This window comes from Carassius gibelio, chromosome A16, assembly GCF_023724105.1.
Source record: "Carassius gibelio isolate Cgi1373 ecotype wild population from Czech Republic chromosome A16, carGib1.2-hapl.c, whole genome shotgun sequence".
In the NCBI taxonomy this organism is placed as follows: domain Eukaryota; kingdom Metazoa; phylum Chordata; class Actinopteri; order Cypriniformes; family Cyprinidae; genus Carassius; species Carassius gibelio.
The window spans coordinates 22,255,094-22,280,630 of NC_068386.1; the positions used below are offsets into that span (position 1 = coordinate 22,255,094).

Below are 25,537 nucleotides of genomic sequence, written 5' to 3' on the forward strand. Positions count from 1 at the left end.
TGGTGCTGGCGAGTGTTAAGTAAACACTGTAATTGAGCACTGCAAAGGAAACTCACAGAATTTATTAGTAGACACATAACCACCAGCATAAACAGAGAGGGTTACATACTCACCCATCCTCCTGCGCTGGAGGAGACTGCACCTCCTTTTAGTCTGGACCATCAGTCAGGTGGTTGCTATCAATCAATCAATCAATCACCTTTATTTATATAGCGCTTTAAACAAAATACATTGCGTCAAAGCACTGAACAACATTCATTTGGAAAACAGTGTCTCAATAATGCAAAATGATAGTTAAAGGCAGTTAATCATTGAATTCAGTTATGTCATCTCTGTTCAGTTTAAATAGTGTCTGTGCATTTATTTGCAATCAAGTCAATGATATCGCTGTAGATGAAGTGCCCCAACTAAGCAAGCCAGAGGCGACAGTGGCAAGGAACCAAAACTCCATCGGTGACAGAATGGAGAAAAAAACCTTGGGAGAAACCAGGCTCAGTTGGGGGGCCAGTTCTCCTCTGACCAGACAAAACCAGTAGTTCAATTCCAGGCTGCAGCAAAGTCGGATTGTGCAGAAGAATCATCTGTTTCCTGTGGTCATGGTCTCCGCTGTCTTTCAGGTCTGTAGAGGTCCTTTCTAGGTGCTGATCCACCATCTGGTCTGGATACGTACTGGATCCGGGTGACTGCAGTGACCCTCTCATCTGGATACAGACTGGATCTGGTGGCCACGGTGACCTCGGAACAAGAGAGAAACAGACAAAACATTAGCGTAGATGCCATTCTTCTAATGATGTAGCAAGTACATAGGGTGTTATGTGAAGTGTTTCCGGTTCCGGTTTACCTAATTAATGCAGCCTAAAAATCCTTTAACGGATTTCGATATTAAAAGCATATTAGTATGTTATGTGTAAGCCAGGTTAAAGAGATGGGTCTTTAATCTAGATTTAAACTGCAAGAGTGTGTCTGCCTCCCGAACAATGTTAGGTAGGTTATTCCAGAGTTTAGGTGCCAAATAGGAAAAGGATCTGCCACCCGCAGTTGATTTTGATATTCTAGGTATTATGAAATTGCCTGAGTTTTGAGAACGTAGCGGACATAGAGGATTATAATGTAAAAGGAGCTCATTCAAATACTGAGGTGCTAAACCATTCAGGGCTTTATAAGTAATAAGCAATATTTTAAAATCTATACGATGTTTGATAGGGAGCCAGTGCAGCGATGACAGAACCGGGCTAATATGGTCATACTTCCTGGTTCTAGTAAGAACTCTTGCTGCTGCATTTTGGACTAGCTGTAGTTTGTTTACTAAGCGTGCAGAACAACCACCCAATAAAGCATTACAATAATCTAACCTTGAAGTCATAAATGCATGGATTAACATTTCTGCATTTGACATTGAGAGCATAGGCCGTAATTTAGATATATTTTTGAGATGAAAAAATGCAGTTTTACAAATGCTAGAAAACGTGGCTTTCTAAGGAAAGACTGCGATCAAATAGCACACCTAGATTCCTAACTGTTGACGAAGAATTGACAGAGCAACCATCAAGTCTTAGACAGTGTTCTACGTTATTATAAGCAGAGTTTTTAGGTCCTATAATTAACACCTCTGTTTTTTCTGAATTTAGCAGTAAGAAATTACTCGTCATCCAATTTTTTATATCGACTATGCATTCCATTAGATTTTCAAATTGGTGTGTTTCACCGGGCCACGAAGAAATATAGAGCTGAGTATCATCAGCATAACAGTGAAAGCTTACACCATGTTTCCTGATGATATCTCCCAAGGGTAACATATAAAGCGTGAAGAGTAGCGGCCCTAGTACTGAGCCTTGAGGTACTCCATACTGCACTTGTGATCGATATGATACATCTTCATTCACTGCTACGAACTGATGGCGGTCATATCAGTACGATTTAAACCATGCTAATGCACTTCCACTGATGCTAACAAAGTGTTCAAGTCTATGCAAAAGAATGCAGTGGTCAATTGTGTCAAACGCAGCACTAAGATCCAATAAAACTAATAGAGAGATACACCCACGATCAGATGATAAGAGCAGATCATTTGTAACTCTAAGGAGAGCAGTCTCAGTACTATGATACTGTCTAAATCCTGACTGGAAATCCTCACATATACAATTTTTCTCTAAGAAGGAATATAATTATGAGGATACCACCTTTTCTAGTATCTTGGACAGAAAAAGGAGATTCGAGATTGGTCTATAATTAACTAGTTCTTTGGGGTCTTTGGGGTTTTGGGGACATATCCTAATGACAACGAGGAATTAATATTAGTCAGAAGAGGACCTATGACTTCTGGAAGCAACTCTTTTAGGAACTTAGATGGTATAGGGTCTAACATACATGTTGTTGGTTTAGATGATTTAACAAGTTTATACAATTCTTCCTCTCCTATAGTAGAGAATGAGTGGAACTGTTCCTCAGGGGGTCTATAGTGCACTGTCTAATGTGATAATGTAGCTGACCGCTGAATGGTTGCCATTTTATCTCTAATATTATCGATTTTAGAAGTAAAGTAGTTCATAAAGTCATTACTGCTGTGGTGTTGGGAAATGTCAACACTTGTTGAGGCTTTATTTTTCGTTAAAGGGGGGGGGGTGAAATGCTATTTCATGCATACTGAGTTTTTTACACTGTTAAAGAGTTGGATTCCCATGCTAAACATGGACAAAGTTAAAAAAAAATAAGTTGTACGTTTGAAGGAGTATTTTTGTTCCCAAAATACTCCTTCCGGTTTGTCACAAGTTTCGGAAAGTTTTTTTCGAGTATGGCTCTGTGTGACGTTAGATGGAGCGGAATTTCCTTATATGGGTCCTAAGTGCATGTCTGCCAGAAGAGCGTGTGCTCCCGTATAGCAGAGCACTGAGTGAGAGCACAACAGGCATTCACTGATCAGAGCGAGAGCATCGCGAAATGTCACAAAAGGAGTGTGTTTTTGGTTGCCAGGGCAAGACAACCCTGCACAGATTACCAAAAAAAACCAGCATTAAGGGACCAGTGGATGGAGTTTATTTTTACAGAGCATCAACGGAGTTGTGCAAGTGTTTTTGTTTGTTCCCTGCATTTCGAAGATGCTTGTTTTATAAACAAGGCCCAGTTTGACGACGGATTTTTGTATCGTTTATTTCTTAAGGATGATGCAATCCCAACGAAAAAGGGTCACGACGTGTGTTGGAACCGCAGGCAGTGAGTAAAACTGCTTAAAATATCTCTGCCTCCTTGTTAGTGCGTCCGCCTCCCATGCCGGAGACCCGGGTTCGAGCCCTGCTCGAAGCGAGTCGTTGCTGCTGCTGCTCTCATTCAGTTTCAGCCTCTGGATCTGATTCTGGATCATGAATAAACGGCTGAATCTGACTGTAAGCCATGGTTTGTTTTGGATGATGGTTTTTCCCTCACGGTAATGTCACAGCTTCCACATGCTCTCAACGCAAAAGCCTACTGGCGCTTGTGATTCTTTAGCTCCGCCCACATGTCACGCCTCCAGCCGGTCGTGTTTTTCCGGGAAAAATCGGTACAGACTATCTTTCTCTTATGAATATAATACAACTAAAGACTTTTTGGAGTTATGAAGGATGCAGTACTACTCTATAGGTACTCAAGATTAACAGGATATTGAGTGAAAACAAGCATTTCACCCCCCCTTTAATTTAGCCACTGTATTGAATAAATATGAACATAAAACCAACCAAAAACATTATAGATCCAGTATAGGAGACTTATGCAAGAGGTTTCCACCTAACCTCGATCAGGTGGAGAGCTGGTGATTACAGGGGAATTAGGAAGGGGAGGATAAAAGCAGAAGTAAAAAATCCCTGAAGGGAATGAGTAGATTCCTTGGTATCACTCTGATTCAGATGAGGACACTGCCTCGTCTGGATCACATCTTTTAGGTTCTGCTTACCTCCATGTGACCCACGATTCCTCTTACCCCTGCCTGCTGGTGGGGGAGGAGCGTGAGTCGTGACACTAGCCTTCTGTGCCCGCCTTTGATCCTCAGATTGAGACAGGCCAGGATCCCTATGTTGTTCGGGCTCGGACCTGGACCTTCCTGGAACGAAGGATCTGAAAGCAGCAGAGTGCGCCTTTGTCTCCCTGAACTCCTCGATCACAATCTCAACAGAAATACAGATAAGTTCAGAAGGCGAAACCTGAGTATCGAGAATAAAGCCTTTTCTTTCTTCGAAAGGTCTGCCAGGTTCATCCACAGACATCTCTCCGCTGCCACCATGGCCACCCTAGATAGGTCCGTGGTGCGGCGCGGCTACCTGATCAGGAGAAAGATCCTTGCCTCCATCCAGGTCTCTTAGCAGATCAGCCTGATATGCTTGAAGTACCGCCATCGTGTGTAACAAAGCCACAGCCTGACCTGACCTGCTGCTGCGTATGCCTTGGTATCTAAGCCAGATGAATTTCTGAAGGGGCTAAGATGGCAAGGAGGGAGCTTAACCTCTTAGCCAGCACCCTGGCGCCCTCGTCCTGAAAACCCCTAAACTTGCACATGTCAGTGTTTATGAATATATTAAATGAAACGGGACAAATTTAATCTTGACAAACTATGTATCATTATAAAGATCTAAGCCTCAATCATCGACGACAGATCGCTGTTTTTCAATGGAAAGATTATAAAGACTGAATTTGCTACATTTGAATAAGCAGTACATATACAAACATGAACAATGGAAATGCTGTACATACCAGATCCGTCTTAATAACGAGTCATAAACACATCCACAGCTGTAAATCCCGGTTTAGTTAGAAAGGTAAGGGTCCACTGAAAGACATCTCATGGAGCACGTTTGGTCAAATGAAGCAATAAGGTTATAATATGGATCATAATTCCTTTGTTTACGTTTCAGTTCTTCAGCGACAGAACTGTTTGTGTCCATTATGGAATAACTCACAGTTGGAAATGGCATCTTGGTAGTAAAAACGGAATGGTTTTGCAGCGTACAGTGTCACAAACAGAATGAGATGATCCACTGAGAATGAATGAAAGATAGGCAAAAGATAGTATATTTGAATTTTGGCGCTCCCTCCTGAGGGCTCGTGACGCGCCCTGACACACCTGTCAGCTGATGGAGGCAGAACTTATAACTATCGCCTTTTTATTTGTTTGTTTTATTTTTCAACAGTTTTTATATATGTGAGTCTGTTTTGTGTTGAATGTGAATGTATCTGCATGATTACCATCTGTTTGAGTGCAAATCAGCCCAAATCAGCTCGCTATTACTGTATGATCACGGCTATCAAAGTGAACGCATCTATATGAATAGAGAGAGTGGATTATTTACTTTTATGGCAAATTTGTGTTATTACCATTTGTATAAGTGTTTCAGCACATCAGCACTTATTTGCATCGTAATTCACTGTAAATGCTGCATTTCAAGCAATCTCAGGATTTTCTGTAAATGGCAAACAAAGTAAAATCTTTTTTTATTTTTTATTTTTATTATTATTTTTCTTACTCAAATTATTCTTATTGTATTTTTCTAGTTCTCTAATAAACCACTTATATGATGAAGTTTCTGTTTTATAATTGAAAAAAAAAACTATTAAGTGGTATGTTTAGCCTTCTGGGGGGGGGGGGGGGGTGTCAAATAACGCCGACACGGATGCACACATTGTTTAAACGCTTGCTAGTAGTCACCATGATATAGAGCCCCAGATACAGATCCCCTGTAAAGACCTTGTCTCAGAGGAGCACCAGGACAAGACCACAGGAAACAGATGATTCTTCTGCACAATCTGACTTTGCTGCAGCCTGGAATTGAACTACTGGTTCCGTATGGTCAGAGGAGAACTGGCCCCCCAACTGAGCCTGGTTTCTCCCAAGGTTTTTTTCTCCATTCTGTCACCGATGGAGTTTCGGTTCCTTGCCGCTGTCGCCTCTGGCTTGCTTAGTTGGGGTCACTTCATCTACAGCGATATCGTTGACTTGATTGCAAATAAATGCACAGACACTATTTTAACTGAACAGAGATGACATAACTGAATTCAATGATGAACTGCCTTTAACTATCATTTTGCATTATTGAGACACTGTTTTCCAAATTAATGTTGTTCAGTGCTTTGACGCAATGCATTTTGTTTAAAGCACTATATAAATAAAGGTGATTGATTGATATACAGAGAAAGATCACTCTTACCAGTTCTTTCAGATGTACGCTTCAAACAGAACAGTCAGTGAAGACGAAGAAGAGAATGACGTGTTCTCCCGGTGCCTGTTTATAGTCACGCCGGTAGCAGAGATGTATAAAGTACTAGAGACCCATACTTGAGTAAAAGTACAAGTGCTCTATCAAAAAAGTTGAAGTGCTCTTTAAGCACCACACTTAAGTAGAAGTACTAAAGTATTCAAAAATTTTTGTACTTAAGTATTGCAAGTAGTCTATTTTAAAATTTACTACTCAAGTACTGAAAGTAAAAGTAGAAGTATTGTTATGTAGCTATTAAAGAAAGTAGTCAAAAGTTTGAAAATATTGTTTTTACTATTTCAAATGATTAACCTAAAGGACAATCACAATTCCTTTGACTGTAACAAAAAAGGTTACTAGGGTTAGTTAGCCCAATTTGCAAAATTATGTCATTAATAACTTACCCTCATGTTGTTTCAAACCCGTGAGACATCAGAGGGTCATTTCGAATTTTTTGAAGAATCGAAAATACATTTTGGCCCAAAAATAGCAAAAACTACCACTTTATTCAGCATTGTCTTCTCTTCCCTGGCTGTTGTAAGACCGTTAAAAACAAAGCAGTTTGTGATATCCGGTTCGCGAACGAATCATTCGATGTAACCGGATCTTTTTGAACCAGTTCACCAAATCGAACTGAATAGTTTTAAACGGTTCGCGTCTCCAATACGCATTAATCCACAGATGAATTAAGCTGTTAACTTGTTTAATGTGTCTGACACTCCCTCTGAGTTAAAACAAACCAATATCCCTGAGTAATTCATTGACTCAAACAGTACACTGACTGAACTGCTGTGAAGGGAGAACTGAAGATGAACACCGAGCCGAGCCAGATAATGACTCGTTCACGAGTCAAGAACCGTTTCTGTCAGACGCGTCCGATTCGTGAACCGAGGAGCTGATGATGCTGCGCATGTGTGATTTAGCGTCAAGCAAACCGACACACAGAGCGTCTGGAACCGAACTGATTCTTTTGGCGATTGATTTTGAACTGATTCTGTGTTAATGTTATGAGTCCAGGTGCAGTTAACGCCAATGACGCCATTGCGTCGAGCGCAAAAGAATCGGTGAACTGTTTTCTTCAACTGGTTTATTGAATTGAACTGTCAGAAAGAACTAACGTTACTGGTCATCCGAGAACCGATGCAACCGGTTCTTGACTCGTGAACGAGTCATTATCTGTCTCGGATCGGTGTTCATTTCTCTCTTCACAGCAGTTCAGTCAGCATGCGCAGTCTTCTTAGCAATGATGTGCCAGCTTCATCAAACCTGCCATCTACAGTTCTAAAAACGAGTAACGATGCAGCACATAAAAAAATATCGGAGTAAAAGTATTAAACTCAGCGAAAATATGTACTGAAGTAAAAGTGGAAGTAGGAGAAAAAAATAATACTCTAGTAAAGTACAGATACCGCCTTTTAGTACTTAAGTACAGTAGTGAAGTAGTTCTACTTCATTACTATACATCTCTGGCCGGTAGTGACATCAGAGGCTGTAGCCGGCCAACAAGTTGGAGTTTTTTGTAATGTATGCTTCAGACACGGGTCACAACGAGGTGGTCCCCATAGCGCCCCCTAGAGGATGAAGTTCAAAGTTATCTTGAAAGGGAATCCTGGTTTAAGCTTGGGAGCTTGTCTTAGTTGATTTAAAAATGGTTTTACAGCCTGACCAAGATATTCCTTAGATATAGCTAGATTCCCAGCATGACCAGCTAAAAAAAAAAGAAAAAAGGAAAAAAACCTATACATCTGTAAACCCACCCTAAAACAGGGGAAACCAGATAAGACCAACAAACCAGCATAGACTTGGTCAATAACTTTTTAAGCAGTGTAATAATTGAAGCTGATACTACATACCAACTGTTAGCTTCAGGGAATGAGGGTTGGATACATAACCGAGCCGTTGCTTGTAACACAAAAAGCAAACAAATAAATATAGAATTATAACACTGAGGAGCCAGCTATTGCTACTATGGCACATCCAGTGGGCCATCCTCTGCTTAGAGACGGCATTCCCCTTCGGCCGGCATCCATGACAGACAAATAGCTGGTCTGAGGTCCTCAAGCTTTGTGTCCTGTCTACGTAGCATCTCATTTCCCAGACACGTCAAAGCAAAACTAGGGCTGGGTCTCCGGGGGCATCGCTTGCAGTCTCACCACCTGATCCCTTAAGGGACTTGTGGGAAACTTGGGAACATAGCTGTCCTGGGGCCTCAGAATTACCTGGGAGTCAGCTGGCCGAGACTCTAGCCACGAATCGTCACTGAAGAAGAAGGCAAAGGCCAATGCAAGCAGGAGTAGAATTTTAATTTGCATAAACTTCAGCTAAACAGACTGCAAAGGCTCAAATGGGCACTGCTATAGTCTTCTGAGCACTAAAGAGAGGTCCCAAGAGGGTATAGAGGGGGGCCGTGTACGATTTGTCCTTCTCGCGCCCCTGAGGGGGGCCTTGTAAGCGCCCTTTCAGATGGATCAGGGCAAGGTGAATTGCCAGCTACTCCAGGCAAACTGATTTGCCAGAGCAGTTGGGGGCCCGTCCAAACCAATGACAATGTAAGCCCATCAAACATGGCCCCCCAACCAGTGGTAGAGGCATCCGTTTGAATCAAAGCATTCCTGGAGACCTGATCTAGGGGCACTCATTCCCAGATAATTTCAAAGTCTGACCACAGGGGCAAGGTTTGGCAGTAGGATGGTGTGGCTTGGACCCGGTGAGTGCCACATTGCCATGCCCACCTTAGGACTTGGCCACGTAGCCATTGTTAAAGCGGTCTCATAATAAGCTGCCCCTGCATATCACTGCCGCTGCAGCTGCCATATGTCCCAGGAGCCTTTGAAACTGTTTCAGTGGGACCGCTTTCCTGACCTTGAACATATTCAGGCATGAGGCATGCCTGACCGAATCCAACTCCATACTGGGAAAAGAGATCCTCTCCAAGGAGAGTAGGCTCTTTTCCCAGTTGACCCAAAGGCCCAACCAGCAGAGTACGAAAGCACCAAGTCCCTGTTTGCACACAACTGATCCTAAGACTGGGCTAATACGAGCCAGTCATCAAGGTAGTTGAAAATGTAAACACCCTGTTCTCTCAGAGGTACAATTGCGGCCTCTGCAACATACATGAAGACACGGGTAAGCCCGGAATGGCAGGACCTCATACTGATATGCTCGTCCTTTGGACGAAGCAACAGCAGTGGTCTGTGGTGCGAAGGATCAACACAACTGCCTTCCAGCCAACAGTTCCACCGGGGGGACCCCCGTATACCCACTAGCTGCACCACCATTAAGAGTGGTGAGGGAAGAGGAGTTAGCAGGTCGGTTTCTGGTAGAAAAGGGTGCCATCCATAACCTGGTAAGCCCCTCATGCACCTCCAGGAAGAAAGCATAGCCATTATATTCAGATCTGATTCAGGCATTCCTACAGTCCTGGAGGACAGCAGCGCAGCCGAATCTTCCTCTCCAGAAAGCTACTGCCTGAAGTAGCCTCGACCTGACTGCCGCCATGACGAGAACTAGATCGAAGCAGAGGCAATGGAGGTCTGCCCCTTTGAGGAAACAGAGCTTGGCCTGCAACTCCAAGATGAGAACATTACAAACACACCTCAAACAGTACCTCAGAATGCTAAATGCCAAGGCATGTGAGACAGCGATTGTGACTATCACCCAGCACCAGGTAATAGCCTCAGCCAGAAATGCCTGGGTGATATGTTGTCTATAGCAAGACCCACATCGTCTTTACAAAGACGTAACATCGAGTTTGCCATGCAACATCATCTTTAGCTATTTTAAATGCTCTTCTGAATGATCTTTCAGGGAAAATCTTTTAGCCTGCACAGGGGAGATGGCCGCCTGCAACACAAACATGGGATAATGCTGCCTGATGTGTGCAACATTCTTGACATGGGAAACCACCACAGCTGAAGTGCCGTTCCAGCAACACAAAAATCTCTCAAAGAGCTTAAAAGTGCACCCGGCACAGTGCATGTTAGCTTCTGATGGATCCCTACATATGGCAGAGAGACATAGCATCTTGTTACACTTCTTGTTTTACACGGCACTTGTCATGTCGTTTCGTTCCTGTGATTCATTCGGTTTGGCGGGAAACATTCATTCATTCGCCAAACCGAATGAACGAGTGGCGGCCAATTACGACATCACAGGCTTGGTCGCGCCAGTGCAGTGCAAATGGAAGCTGGCGAAACCATTGTCTAGCATGAATAGGTGCTTCTGTGGGTATTTAAGTCTTGGAATGAGTGTTAAATGCATTATGTGTGAATTGATTATGCGTTTATTATATAATATATATATCAGAAATTCATGTTGCAGGTGACAAATAGTTGTGGTATTTGTTTGTGTGTTAAATGTTATACTTACCTGAGATTGAGATGGCCCAGAAAGGGGGCGGGGTTTGGCCTATATAATCTGAGGTCAAACCTAAAACGGGACTAGTTTACCAAATCTAAGCGAGAGTGCAACTGCGGTGCCTCAAGCAAACCTCCACCCTGTGTATTGTGGATACGTGTTACCTGTACATAAGTTTTTTTTTTCTCTCCGTTTTGTTTCCCACTTTTGTTGTTTCTTTGATACATTTTGAGTTTTTGTTTTATTGTACACCTCTAAATACTTCACCGTGGACTACCACTTTTGGCAACATAAATAAATTACACCATGCACGAAAGTGTGAGAGATCTTTTTTTTTTAACATCTTTTACAAACACTTTTCACGTCCTAAGTGAGCTGGTGGCGCTCGCTTTATCACAGGGTGCTTCTCAGTTCTTATCTGTGCATCCTTATTTATTTTCCTTATTTCATTCCCCGTGCCTTTGTTCCAGCCCTGCCCTTATGTTGTTAAAATTTGTTAAGACATTCATAATAAATATTAATTAATGAAGATGCCCTGTTTAAAATATATGACATGTATGGTCTATTTAAATTACGAAGGTAAAATATATTAGGTAAAAAAATATATTAAAATTATTAGAACAGATGTGGTGGATGAGAATTTTTAGGTTAAATTTTTTTTCCATTGTTCATGTTCCATTAAGATATCTTCAAAACGTAATTTGTTATCAGTAATATGCATTGTTAAAAACTTAATTTGGACAAATTTAAAGGTGATTTTCTAAGTATTTAGATTTTTTTCTTGCACCCTCAGATTCCAGGGCCCATATTCATAAAGAATCTTAATGCAAAAAGTAGCTCCTAGTGACAAAAGGGAATTCTTAGAAATGTGGGCATTTTCTCTTAAAATTAAAGAAAAAATCATAGTAAAGAAAAAAGTAATTCAAAAAGCATCTTAACCCTTAAAAGAGGTCTTAAGGTCAAACTTGTTAGGAGCACAGACGAGGACTTTTAAGAGGCTTAAGAGTTTCTTTAGCAGAGGAGAAAATGGCAGAAAGACGATGAGGCAGAAGAAATGTGTTGCAGACAATGGATGACAGTGAGTTAATAAAACACTATAGATTAGATCATGCAGGGATCATGTTTGTGATTGATCTTATTAGAGACGTGCTAACATCTCAGACACAGTGCAGAAATGCCATAGCACCAGAAATTAAAGTAATCACTACATTATGATATTTGGCAACTGGGAAAATGCAACAATGCAATAGTGATGATTTGGGTCTGTCACAACCTTCTGTAAGCAGAGTGATCACACAAACAATTACAGCACTTTCATAACATCTTATTGTGTCGCAGTTCATTTCGTTTCCACTGGACATTCCCATCTTGCAGGCTCAAAAAACTGCATTTATGAATATAGCAGGCATATAGGTGCGCACAAGCAGGGGGAATGAACTGTTAATAGTTTGTGCTATACGCTCCCATGTCCGCTTCTTGTCCCTTGCTGTGACACCCGGCCCGAATTTTCCTTTAAGAATGGCCTTGTGTTCATCCACTAACTGGGCTAACAGTAAACACTGTTCCTCTGTCCAGTTGGGCTTTCTCACCCTTCCTGGTTTTGATTCCATGTTAGCTACATTAAAGACCGGTGGGTCAAGCAGGTGTCACTCATCTCCAATCACTCCACCGGCCTCGCCCGGTTCCCACGACTCTCGGCCCCGCCCCACTCGTTACATAACCCCATCACCCCTCGCAGGCCGGGGGGTACCCACGAGACTGTGCTCTGCTCCCCCCCCCCCCCCCCACCGCCTCCCTCCCTCCGGGGGGCCCACTCACGGTGGGAACAGGAGGTAGGACAGACGAGACGAGAGAAAAGGAGATTGAAGGAGGAGCAACAGAGATGAGAGAAGGAATGGTACCTCTATTTCATCGCTCCAGTTTTATATCCTTCCATCTCCTCCGTGGGACTCGAGACCTGTGGGTCCAGCAGGTGTCACTCATCTCCAATCACTCCACCGACCTCGCCTCATTCCCACGGCTCTCGGCCCTGGCCCACTCGTCACAGTGTGGTGTGAGAGTAATAAGTCGAAGGGAAGAACCCAATATTGGTATGCTTCATCCCCAAAAGCAAACCTCAAGAACTTTCTGTGTTGAGGAAGGATGGATACATGGAAGTATGCATCCTTGAGATCTATCATAACAAACCATTCATGATCTGAGGCACAATTTGCATCTTGAACCAAAAGCTTTTTGAACTATTTGATAGCATGGTTCTATGGCCTCCTTCCTCAAGAGAGTGTCCACTTCTTTTTCCATTACCAGCCATTACATGCTCGGTGCCCACTAGTGTGGGGGACAACAAAGTTGAAATAGGGTGTGTAAGAACCAAATTTGATTCTGAAGCCTCTCTCTACAGCCTGCAGGATCAATTGTGAGACATTTGGCAGAAGTTTCCATACTGTCAGAAAGTTTACTAAGGGAACCAGCCATTACAGGCTGGCCTCTGGTATGGCTAGAGGAGTGAAGAGGATAACCAGGAGGGAATGACTGGGGGATCAGGCACCATATACTGAGATTTCTCCTCTTCAGGGAGGTCTGCCGTCAAAGCCCTGACGCTCATCAGGACTTCTTGGCCAAGGTCTTCCTGGTGAGAATGATGGTTCACAGATCTGCTTTTTTCTTAGAAGACACAGATTGAGAGCAACACCCTGACCCCTGCTCTTTCTGCTGGGAGGCAATGGGTAGCAACACTCCATTTCTGGTCTTGGTTAAATGAGGAGCTAGGGAACACTGGTGCTGCTCCCACTGAGCAGCCCTGGGGACCCGAGGACAGTGAGGGAGGTACCACTGGAATACCACCGCTTGCTTCCTTACCTCCTGAAACTTTTCAATAACTGTATTTACTGTGTTGCCAAAGAAGCCAGAAGGTGTGAGTGGAGGAAGAATCCAGAATGAAGAATCTGTCCTCATCTTGCAGCACAGGCAGATTCAACCACAGATGCCCCTTCTTAGCTACTAGGGCTGCCATTAAAAAAACTGATGGTTCAGGCCATTTCCGTTGTAACTTGGAGAGAGATTCCTGGACTGATGCAGTTTGCAAACAACACTGGAAGCTCCCCTCAATCTCACTCAGGTCCTTAAGCAGGTCGGTCTGTTATGCCTGTAACAATACCATAGTGTGCAGAAATGCACCGGCCTGATGTGCCATTATATAAGCTTTCGCCAGCAAGGCCTACATTGTTCAGACCGACTTGGTGGGAGGCTCAGGGCCTTCAGAGACAAGCAACCGTCCTCATGGTTCCATATCACTGCTCATTCAGCTCTAAAATATTAGAATATAATAGGTGTAGTGCCAGGTACCAGGATGAATAGAGATTATTCCACAGCCTCGACACTTCAGTATATTTATATATATATATATATATATATATATATATATGGAAAATTTTTCTTATTTATTTTTATTTTTTTTCAGCTGATTACCTTTTGAGGTGGGAATCAGATGTCTCATTACATTAGGAGGTGGCATTTAATTGACAGGATTGTGCAACATTTCCCTGAAAAGTAGTTTATAGAGAAGATAGATATATATAATGAAGGGCCATGCAATTTAATTATGTGGTATATTATGACTTTAAATATTTAAATAATAAACATTTCTTATGTTATTCTTATTACAAAGATTTAGAGAATTTCGTTTAAAGAATTCAATTAATTGGATCTTCTATATAGATGGCTTCAAATTATATTTCAAATGCTCTGTTGTACATTTAAAGGAATGTTTTAACCAAAAAAAAAAAAAATTCTGTTATCATTTAATATCATCCAACTTTTTTTTTGTTGAATTGAACGCAAAAGGAGATTTATTTATTGATTGTCCAAGCTGCACTCCTTCATACAATAAAGGTAATTAACAAATATAATTTTGCTTATTTCAGACTCATCACAGCAGGTAATTTTATGACAATATTTAGCGACCATATAAATTATATTTATCCATATGTGTTCCATGAAAGAAACAATGTTTTTGTAAGAACATCAGGGTGAGTAAATAATGACAGAATTTCCATTTTTGGAAACTATTGGTACAATTGGAGCTATTCCTGTAATTCTGTAATAGCCTAATTTATAATCTCTCTCTCTCTCTCTCTCTCTCTCTCTCTCTCTCTCTCTCTCTCCCATTTAGGTCTGATTCGTTTACAGGAGCTCATCAAGGCTCCATCTCGTTACAACATCCGATTAAAAATCCGGCAGCTACCAGCAGAAACAAAAGATGCCAAGCCCCTTCTTAAAGAAATGAAACGAGGAAAAGAGTTTCATGTAATCTTTGACTGTGGTCATGAAATGGCAGCTGGCATCCTTAAACAGGTGAGTCACTTCCATTATCTATAACTGATTTTATATATATATATATATATATATATATATATATATATATATATATATATATATATATATATATATATATATATACTGTAGCATGCTTTAAATGCTGATTTGACAAAGCATAGTCTGAAATTGTAAAACATCTTCAAAGTTTGGAGGATAGCAGTCAAACAAACATTTTAATACATTTTACACCTGTACTATTAGCTTTCCACTCTGACAAATCTACTTACATCATTTTATTGAAAAAAAAAAAAGAAACAGCACAAATCGTCCCCTTGGAATTACAAGGTTCTATCTGACATTTTTGTCAAAATTGAGTTATTCACATATTCTTATTCTGTGACAATTTATTTACATTATGTGATGTTTTATTTTAAGTTGTGTACATTTTGGGATTTTTTATTGAAAAAACAAAAAGGTTCTATCTACAGAAGTCTATGGAACACAAAAACTTTAAACCAACTTTAAAAAAAAAACTTTTTGTTCTTCAGTAGATGACATTACATCATTCCATCCCCTTGTTTTTATGCACATATCACATCAGAAACAAGTAATGGAAGTGCAAAAAACAAAACAAAAAAAAACACATTTACTGTATAAATTCCTCCATGCACATTAAAAACTCATGTGACTTTGCACCATAGGGTGGCACAACCTGACTAAGCAGTGGACCAGTCTCGTTGCACAACATCTCAAATGTTGTTTTGGTCATTTTGAAATGCCTGAGCCAAAGTATGTCTTCAAAGTATTTCTGTATTATTGCCTACTAGAACTGTCTTACAAGACTGCATTCCCAAATAGCAGGCATTCTCCTCCAAAAGCAAATTAATTATTGTGTTTCATCTGCTCGCTCTGAGGCAAAGTAGTGTATTATATATGAAAATTATTATATTCAGTTGCTTCTCCTAATTTTTTTAGTGATATTTAGTGCCAGTTTATCAGGAAGTAACGATTTTGTTCTCTTTGACTCATTGGACTGAAACAGCGCTTCATTCGCAAATGTTTTATGCGATATTCCAATTATATTCCAATAGTGATTGACTGAATGACTGATTTCAGCACTCTTATCATTTAAAAGTCTTTAAACAAATTCACATCCTTGGTTTAACCATCATACACTTGCGCTTAGGCAGGAGTGCCGTAAAGTAGAATGTAAATAGAAATCAGAGAGGTTACAAGTCTCCAAGGAGATTTTAAAGGACTGCCTTTCTGTCTATTAGTGTGCTGATAAACCAGCTAAAACTGATTATTTCTCAGATTTAATATCTAAAAATTCACATTATCCAAAAGTGTTGTTTAACACCTTTGATAAAGTGGTTAATCCCAAGAAATTTTCCTAAATCTAACCCTGAGTTGTGCATGAAGTTTTTAGACTTTTTTTAGGAGTGAGATTGACGTTTTATATGCATTTATTCTAAGTATGTCGTATGCCTCTCAATCTTTCAATTCAGTAACTGATAATGCTCAGCTAACTAATTTTTATCCAATTGATCTCGAGTTAATTTTAAAACTAAAACTGTCTACCTCTCCAGCCAATTTTATGCCAACCCGTCTCTTTAGAGAGGTGTAAGGTGCAATTGTTCCAGCTGTTTGACTATCCTGTCTTAAACATTCAGTGATTTGGCCATTTCTGAAGAAGCTAAATATCAATCTGTCTGATTTTAGTCATTTTCTACCTATTACTAAACTGCCTTATTTGTCGAAAGTGTTGGATAAGATTGTCTCTTTCCAATTGTCTGCATTCTTAACAGACCATAATATCCATGATTGTTTTCAATCAGGATTTAGGGCTCATTCAGTTTCAGTTCAGTTTCCCTATCGTGTGGGCTCACACAAGGGTCAATCTTAATTCTGTTTTCTTTATATATATTACCATTGGGGGGTATTTTTTAGGAAACATGAGATTGCATACCACTGTTATACTCAATTTGTATGTCCAATTACACCCAGTTGATAAGTCTTGTGCTACAATTGTCAAGTGTCTTGAGGAAATCCTGGATGGCTAAGAATTGTCTCCATTTAAATGAGAGCAAAACAGATGTGGTTGTCTTTGGTCCTCTTAGCTCTTCTCCACTTAGTTTTAATTATTTTGGGCCTCTTTATAAAATATTTTATCCAATACGCAAAAAGAAATCTGGGTGTATTTTTTGATTCCGAGCTGAATTTTGAACAAGTTAATACTGTGGTGAATACTAGTTTCTACTACTTAAGGTTGATATCTAAGATTAAACCAATGCTCTCATCTAGAAATTTGGAGACAATCATCCATGCTTTTATATCATCTACATTGGATTATTGTAATGTTGTGTATTTAGGAATTTCTCAGTCATTGGTAAATTGATTACAGCTTGTTCAAAATGCTGCTGCCAGACTATTGATTAGTAAGAGAAAGAGGGATATAATAACTCCAATTTTAGCATCCTTGCATTGGTTACTTCTAATATATCAGATGAATTTTAAAATGTTTTAAATGGTCTCGCACCTTTTTTGTTTGTCAGATCTTGTTATTTTACATAAACCTGTTAAGAACTTGAGATCTGCTGACAAACCATTGCTCCAGTTACCGCTGTTCCGACTTATAGGGGTCATATGATGCAATTTCAAGTTTTTCTTTCTCTTTGGAGTGTTACAAGCTGTTTGTAAATAGATAAGATCCCACCCTCCTTAAAAGCCTTGTTTGTCACTGTGTGAGAAAATTTGTATAACAGCGCCCAAATGTTCAAGCAAAGAATGCGTAATTTTGATTCTCGCTGTAGTATTGTTGATGCTGCCATGTTTTGAAGATGCTTTGTGTTTTATTGTGAAAGCGAAAATATTTAGTTTTGCCTTCCAAAAGAGGACACTACTAGAAATCAGATGTTAAGTTGCATTTACAGCATATTATAAATATTCAGATGTGTGCAGTGGATTTTTTAGAGGACTGTTTCCTGATCCTTTGAGAGTAGACTATGATGCCAGCTGTTCTAACTCGTAGTCGGTAAGTTTACATATTTAAAGAATTTGCCACTGATGATTCCAACGCACAGTGTAGAGTAGCGCTTGTTGTAGTTTCTCTTATCATAAATGCAGACGCAATACAGACGCAATGCAACGCAATGTGTATAGACAGTATAAGTCATTATAGTCCATAATTATGTCTCCACTTTTTGCAACAAATGGCTCGTTTGCAGGGCCGCGGGAAGTAATTTTGAACAGGGGGTGCTGTGAATTTTTTTTTTTTTTTTGACAAAAAACCTATGAGCCTAAAAATAAATACATTGAGATTTACTACTTTATTGTCATATACACTTCAGTGCACAGCCAGCCAGGGTCTGAAACACACAGACATCAGTTCTCAGATATGCGCAATGTGCTATTAATCTGAAGCAGAAGCAGAATCAGAAATAATAGTTTAATAATCGAAAGAAAACGAAATAATTACTTTCATTAAAATTTCAGATTATACATACATGCAACTTATTTAGATACAACAAATAAAATTACAACAAAATAAAATATTAATCAAACTTCACAATAACGCAAAAACAATGCAATCGATTTGGTCAGCTGGTTTGAGTCACTGCACGTTTATGTCACACTCAACTCTATTAACTCCAAAATCTTTTTACGCACACCACAAGGAAATAATCTCTGACTATTTAAGCAATTTGTTTATTGAACAGTTCTCCACATCCATTACGCAAAGAACACACTTTCTGTCTCCATCTCCAACCTTTTTACGTAACTTCCGAACCTGTGTTGATTAGGCCTCAAAATATGAAAAATCCAAAATATAAGTAATAGCCTTTGTGTGTCAAAATCATTTTCTAAAATATTCATAAGGAATTTATAAATTGTGCAAAATATTTTAATAGGCCTACATTTTTTTTTAATCTCCCTCTCATCACTAGGGGGTGCTACAGCACCCCCAGCACCCCCACTTCCCGCGGCCATGCTCGTTTGTAATGGGTTTTATTGTTTTTGTCTCGTCGTGCCGGGAGACGCCATTGCAGTATGTTAAGGGGCATAAACGCCTGAGGTTTTCGGCCAATCACATTGCACTGGATAGTTGGCCAATCAGAGCACACCTCCCTTATCAGAATGATGAGCTTTTTAAAAAACGACACGTTTCAGAATTGCGGGGCAGAAACAATAAGGTGGAAAATAATGTGTTTTTTATTTTATTTTTTTTACTTTAAACTGCATAAACACATTTTCCAAATACAAAAATTAATGTTCTTTTAAGTGAAAAGGTGATCGGGTCTTTTCAAATGCCGGTCCTCATCTATGGAATAATCTAAATCTAGCCAATTACACAGTGTTTGCTTTTAAAATGGCTTTGAAGAAGTATTTTTTTATATCATGGTGTTTTAATCTGATTTAGGAAAGACATAATGTTTGTTTTCTTTTTAAGATGTTGTGTTTGTTATTGTATGTGTTTGGTTATCTTTAATGCATTGTGCAATATAAGGAACTAAAATAAACTAAAAAAATTTTTTTTCCAATTTTCTCCATTCGGTTTTTTTTATGCTCGAAATAATGTAATTGCATAGAATGAATGAATGGAAGAATGAATGAATTAATGAATTTAAGTACATAGTCTAAAATTAATATACATGATTTGGATGATACTTATATCTTATATGAGTATAGAATGTAATATATTGTCACCAAACAATTGTGCATTGCTACTTACAGTAAGTTATCCCAACTCAGTCTAGAAGTGTATGTTAAGAACTAAATTAGCCAGATATGAATTACAAAAATGAGAAGATCTGACATGTTGAGTTATTTTACATTTGTTGTGAAGAACAGAGCCCTCATCTTTCTGATCCTAAAATGTGGATTATTTGTTGATATGGTGATTTTTCTTCTTTTTATGTCATTTATTGACTCTTTTGATCTTGTGTGTGAGAATGATTTGTAAAATCAGTAAAGTGTACTGGTTTCATTGATTACCCATCAGCCAGTCAAACTTACATGCTACATTAGTCAGTATGTTTGCATGTAATTGGTCAATAGGGTAATACTCCTGATGTGAAGTGCTATAAGAACAATGCTTTTAACAACTTTTGTTCCTAAAATATAGGTTTATGCTATATTTTGAGAAGGGTCTGGCTGCAGACATGCACTTGCACTCTCAAGACACTGATGCTTCCGCAATTGACGTCACTTGCAATATTTGTTTATTTGTTTATTTAATTTTATTATTATTTCAATTTCTCAACATTTTACATTTAATGCAGTGTTACTTGCCACTTTGTTAATTACTATATTTGTGAAATGTTTTTTTTTTTTTTTTTTCAAAATTCATTCACAATTTTATTTGAATTTAATGAAATCTAATTTTAATCTGAAAGACTGATTATATAAAGTTTGCCAAACAATGGTTTAAGGATATGCACTCCTAGATTTATTTTAATTGTTTTACATTAGAGAAACCCAAAGAGCAAACTGATATTTCAATGTGTGACTTAACTGCAATAATTTTCACCCACTTACAGAAATAATCAAATATTAAAGTGGGTATTATTCAGACAGAGATTGACTCACAGACAACCTTAATCAGTTTAAGACCGCTGAAGTGATAATGAAGATAATCATTATCAGTGGCAGTGGATATATGCTTCTATAATGATCTGCTCTCCAAGGGTTAGTGTGATATCCACCTTTGAAACTTTTGAACTTTGCAAAATCTGCTCATGCTACAGTGTCATTCTTTCCGAACCATATGTTTCTTTTAACATCAAATGAGAACATCTTGGGTTACGCATGTAACCATGGGAACGATACACTACTACTCCTAGCGGACACTTTGGGGATTGCCGCCAACAGCACTGGTTTCTGAAGCAAATGTGAAAAAAACTCTAATCCCATTGGCCGACATAGACCGTGACCTCACAGGAGGGTGCCAAGTAATATAAGAGGGCACCTGCCGCATGCACCAATTTGGTTGTTTAAAGGAGATGTGAAAACAGGCAAACCCTAGGCATAGCATGCATAACCCAAGGCATTCCCTTTCTAAGGAACTTGCACTGTGCCCTCTAGCGGACAATATAGGGAATTTATATGGATATGGAACTCCCGCACAGTCAAGCTACGGCGCATGAGAGATCGCCAAGAGAAGCAACAGAAATACAACAACCCTTCCCTCAGAAGGGGGCAAGCTACTGATGCCTGGGACCACTTACATAACTCAGAAAAATGGGTAACCCAGCCAATCAGGAGGGAATCTAATAACACAGCTACACTGCTTTTTTCAGAGGTGCAATTTAACCCCCAAACCGCAATAAGGGCAAAGTGAAATCATGAGAGCAACAGGAGATTTTAAGCTCATGACAGATGCACCCAAGAGATGATTTGCCTTGTGATTGGCTGAATGTTAGCTTTCTCAAATCTAAATAAACAAATAAGAGAACATGGGCTGAAATATCGGCGGAGGGTCCAACAACGTGTGGGGGGACAGAATCAACTTTTTCTAAAAGTGATATTCAGATCGAGATGGACCAGCCCAATCAGAGGTTTAGAAGAAGACTTGGGATGGTAGGGAATTAACATTCTGAAAGGCAACAGCCTGCATCGTCACCTCCCTAAATTTCACGACCACTGCCTCATCAGAGGTGCCGAAAAACCTGGAATGTGACAGCGGAGCATCTAGAACATTAGCATGATCTGCATGCTGAAAATCAAAATGCAGCGGAGCCAAATAACCCAAGAGAAAGAGCATATGGATCCCACTCGGTGCTTAAACTTGCAGCAGAAGCTTTCAAAAGGTCCATACCCTTTTAAAACTTTTCTGAAAGCTTGACCTGTGAACCCCACCTTGGCAGCAGCAGGACCCAAACCATGAGATGCAGATGCTTGTCCCTCATCTCTCGAGAAGAGGGAAAAATGTGAATAGAGCTTTCTCATTGGAAATTGCACCAATACATATAACATTGAGCGTGTCTTTGGTGTCTGAAACCTCAGTCACAGAGACACACATACTTTTTATAATGCTCACTTGTAACTGACGTGACATACAGCCAAGTACGGTAACCCACACTCAGAATTTGACCCATCCGAAGTGCACACACACAGCACAGCAGCGAACATACACCCAGAGCAGTGGGCAGCCATTTATGCCAGTTGGTGATTCAGTGCTCAAGGGCATCTCAGTCGGGGTATTGAGGATGGAGAGAATGCTGTACATTCACTCCCCCACCTACAATTCCTAATTCACAAGCTTTTCTTGGCGTCTCCATAATGCCTTCACATGCACTGTCAAACAAACGGCTCCTGAAGACAACAAAAGTTGGTGGTGTGTTTGGCAGGTGTCCTCTTATACTTCTGGCGATCCACCTGGTACGTCACGGGGATTGGGGTTGTTTCACAAGTGCTTCAGACACCAGTCCTGCTGGGGGCAGTCCCAAAAATATTCACTAGGGGATGCAGTGTACATTCCCTAGAAGGGGAAATGTCATTATTTAATGGAATATGGGTTTGCTGTTGAATTCAATATAATTTTAACTGTATACAATATACAATAAATACAAACATTTAACTTTTTAATTGTGCATAACGGGAAAGCAAAAAAAAGCGTTGCATTTTTCAGCACTTGAATGGGTGGAACAAAGATGTCTGTCTGGCTAATGTCTTGAGCGCAAGGATCAAAGACGTCCATCCACCATGTGTTTACATAGAAAACCAATTAAAAAGTAGCGCAGTGAGTGCAAAACCACATTCTGTCAATGGCCCTGAGACAGACTGTTCCAGATTGTTCAAAAACAAACAAAGTAACTGGCAATTTTGTGTCTAACATGTTAGTTGCTTACTATTAACTTCTTATATATTGAGCTTAGCAGAAATGCTAAGCTCCTAGCTCTACGTGAAATTTTTGAATTTGTAACAGAAGATACAATACATTTTTTGAACTAGTTTTTCCTTAAAAGAGTGTAATATTGCTATAGCAAGCAATATTTTGTCAGCGTTGTGAGGTGTTAGAACACACAATTGATAATATGTAGAAGTTGAGGTAATCCGAATTAGCAACAGTCTTAATTATCAAACAGAGATATCAAGAGATTACCAAGAATAAACTTAAACACTGCATGAAATGAGAACAGACAAAAACAACTCTATATACAAGGGCCAACACAGGCAACTAAATAAGACCTAGGACACACTAGACGATTTTCAAATATTAACAGATTTTAAAACCATGGGAGACCACAGACATGAAGACAATTTCCAAATATTTTTAGCCTTATAATTCTCTGAACGTGCAAACTAGATGTTTCGACCAGACCGCAAGACCACACACCAGTTGATTTTAGGAATGATTTCACGGTGACTCGTGAGATCAAATGTGACCAATGTGAAAAACACATGAAGAACAATTGACATTGTCAGCTGGTTCTCTAGGTGCACATTCTGTTGTACAGTAAAAAAAAACAAAAAAAAAACAAAAAAACAAATATATATATATATATATATATATATATATATTGTGGCGGGGTGAGGAACTACACGACAACCGATGGACAGAGAAAGTCCCCGAAGGGTGGATTTATTAAGTGAAATGGTGCTCTTGGTGAAGGCGGTGTTCTCCGTGGCGCTTCAAGTCCCTCGTGCTCGCTGTGTCCTGAGTGGTGGATCCCGTGCTGTGCTCTCCTTGGTGGGGCTGACGGTCACACGCTGCTCTCTGAAACAGAGGAGGTAAGGTTTAGCGTCTTTGTTGGGAGACATTCCTCACCACTCTGTCTTCCTCCTCTGCCTAAGTAGGCGCCGCTTGATGAGCTGCAGGTGCGGCCGCTCAGCCCGTGATGAGCTCGTGCCGGTGATTCCAGTGTGTTGCCAGGGCGACGCTGACGAGCGCTCGGGACGCATGTCACACTCCCCCCCCCTAAGCGTCGACCTGCGCCTGCGGTACAATGGGGAGATATGGGGAGGGTGGGGAGTGGAGCCTGACAGACCTGCGAAAGCTGCCCCTATCCTGGAGAGACCGTCCGCGTTGGCGTTGGCCGTCCCCGCCCGATGTTGTATGGTGAAGTGGAAGTCCTGGAGCGCAAGGAACCAGCGGGTTACCCTGGGGTTGGTGTCCTTTGCGCGGGCCATCCACTGCAGTGGCGCATGATCTGTCAGCAGGGTGAACCGGCGTCCGAGGAGGTAATAGCGGAGCTCCAGGACTGCCCACTTGACGGCCAGTGCTTCCTTCTCCACGGCGGCATACCGTTGTTCGGTCGGGGTCAGCTTCCGGCTAATAAAGATCACCGGGTGTTCCTCGCCGTCCTGGACCTGGGAGAGAACGGCTCCCAACCCGGTGTCCGAGGCGTCGGTTTGCACCAGGAAGGGGCAGTTGAAGTCGGGGGCTCGCAGGACTGGCTCCGTGGTGAGGGCTGACTTCACCTGCTGGAACGCCTCTTCCGCTTCTGGACTCCAGGCTATCTTCTCCGGTTGCCCCTTCCTGGTCAGATCTGTCAGGGAAGAGGCTAAGGAGGAGAAGTTAGGGATAAAACATCGGTAGTATCCTGCCAACCCCAAAAAGGCTCGTACCTGGGTCTTGGTAGAGGGCCGCGGTGCCGAGAGGATAGCTGTCACCTTCTTTTCCTGGGGGCGGATGAGGCCACGTCCCACGCAGAAGCCCAGGTACTTGGCTTCGGAGAGAGCCAGGTGACATTTCCGGGGGTTGGCGGTGAGCCCCGCCCGGCGGAGGTCCAGCAGCACCCTCCGGAGCCGCTCTAAATGTTCCCCCCAGGTCTCTGAATGGATGACTACGTCGTCGATGTAGGCCGCGGCGTAGGCCATATGGGGCCTCAGCAGGACATCCATGAGCCTCTGAAATGTGGCGGGGGCCCCGTGCAGGCCGAAGGGAAGGACCCGGTACTGCCAGTGGCCACTGGGGGTCGAGAAGGCTTTCTTAGGCTTGGCATCCTTAGACAGGGGGACTTGCCAATACCCCTTGGTGAGGTCGAGAGTTGATATGAACCGGGCCCTTCCTAGTCTATCCAGGAGCTCATCGACGCGGGGCATGGGATAGCCATCGAATTCAGAGACCTCATTTAGGCGGCGGAAGTCGTTGCAGAACCTTAGGGTGCCGTCGGGCTTCGGGACCATGACGATGGGGCTGGACCATGGACTCCGCGAGGGCTCAATTACCCCCAACTTCAACATCTCCTGCACCTCTGTCTCGATTGCGTGTCGCCGAGCCTCCGGGACACGATAGGGCCGCTTCCGGACGATGACTCCTGGTGGTGTTCGGACTTCTGGTGGTGTTCGGACTCCTGGTGGTGACGGGTCCCACCCGTTCGGTGACCGTATATGGGCCCTGCCAGCGGGCCAGGAACTTACAGGCTGAGGTGGGGACCAGTACCATCTCCCGGCTGGAACTCCCGGGGTTGGGCAGCCCGATTGAAGAGGCGCTGCTGGTCTTGCTGGGCCTTGGTCAGATGCTCCCGGACCAATGGCATGACCCTGTCGATCCGCTCTCTCATGGCCTTGACGTGCTCGACGGTGGTCCGACATACCGCAGGCTGTTGTTCCCAGGCTTCCCGGGCGACATCTAGGAGCCCTCGGGGTTGGCGGCCGAAGAGGAGCTCGAAGGGCGTGAAGCCGGTGGAGGCCTGGGGCACCTC

General features: G+C 41.5%; 1 protein-coding gene across 1 annotated transcript in view; it reads left to right on the forward strand.

Moving 5' to 3' along the window:
• The window catches only part of LOC128030092 (glutamate receptor ionotropic, kainate 2-like), a 241,745-nt gene that overhangs the window by 57,632 nt on the left and 158,576 nt on the right, over window positions 1-25,537 (forward strand). Inside the window, exon 4 of the mRNA XM_052617592.1 lies at window positions 14,743-14,924. Within this exon, the coding sequence (XP_052473552.1) occupies window positions 14,743-14,924 (182 nt within the window). The remainder of the gene's footprint in view (window positions 1-14,742; window positions 14,925-25,537) is intronic.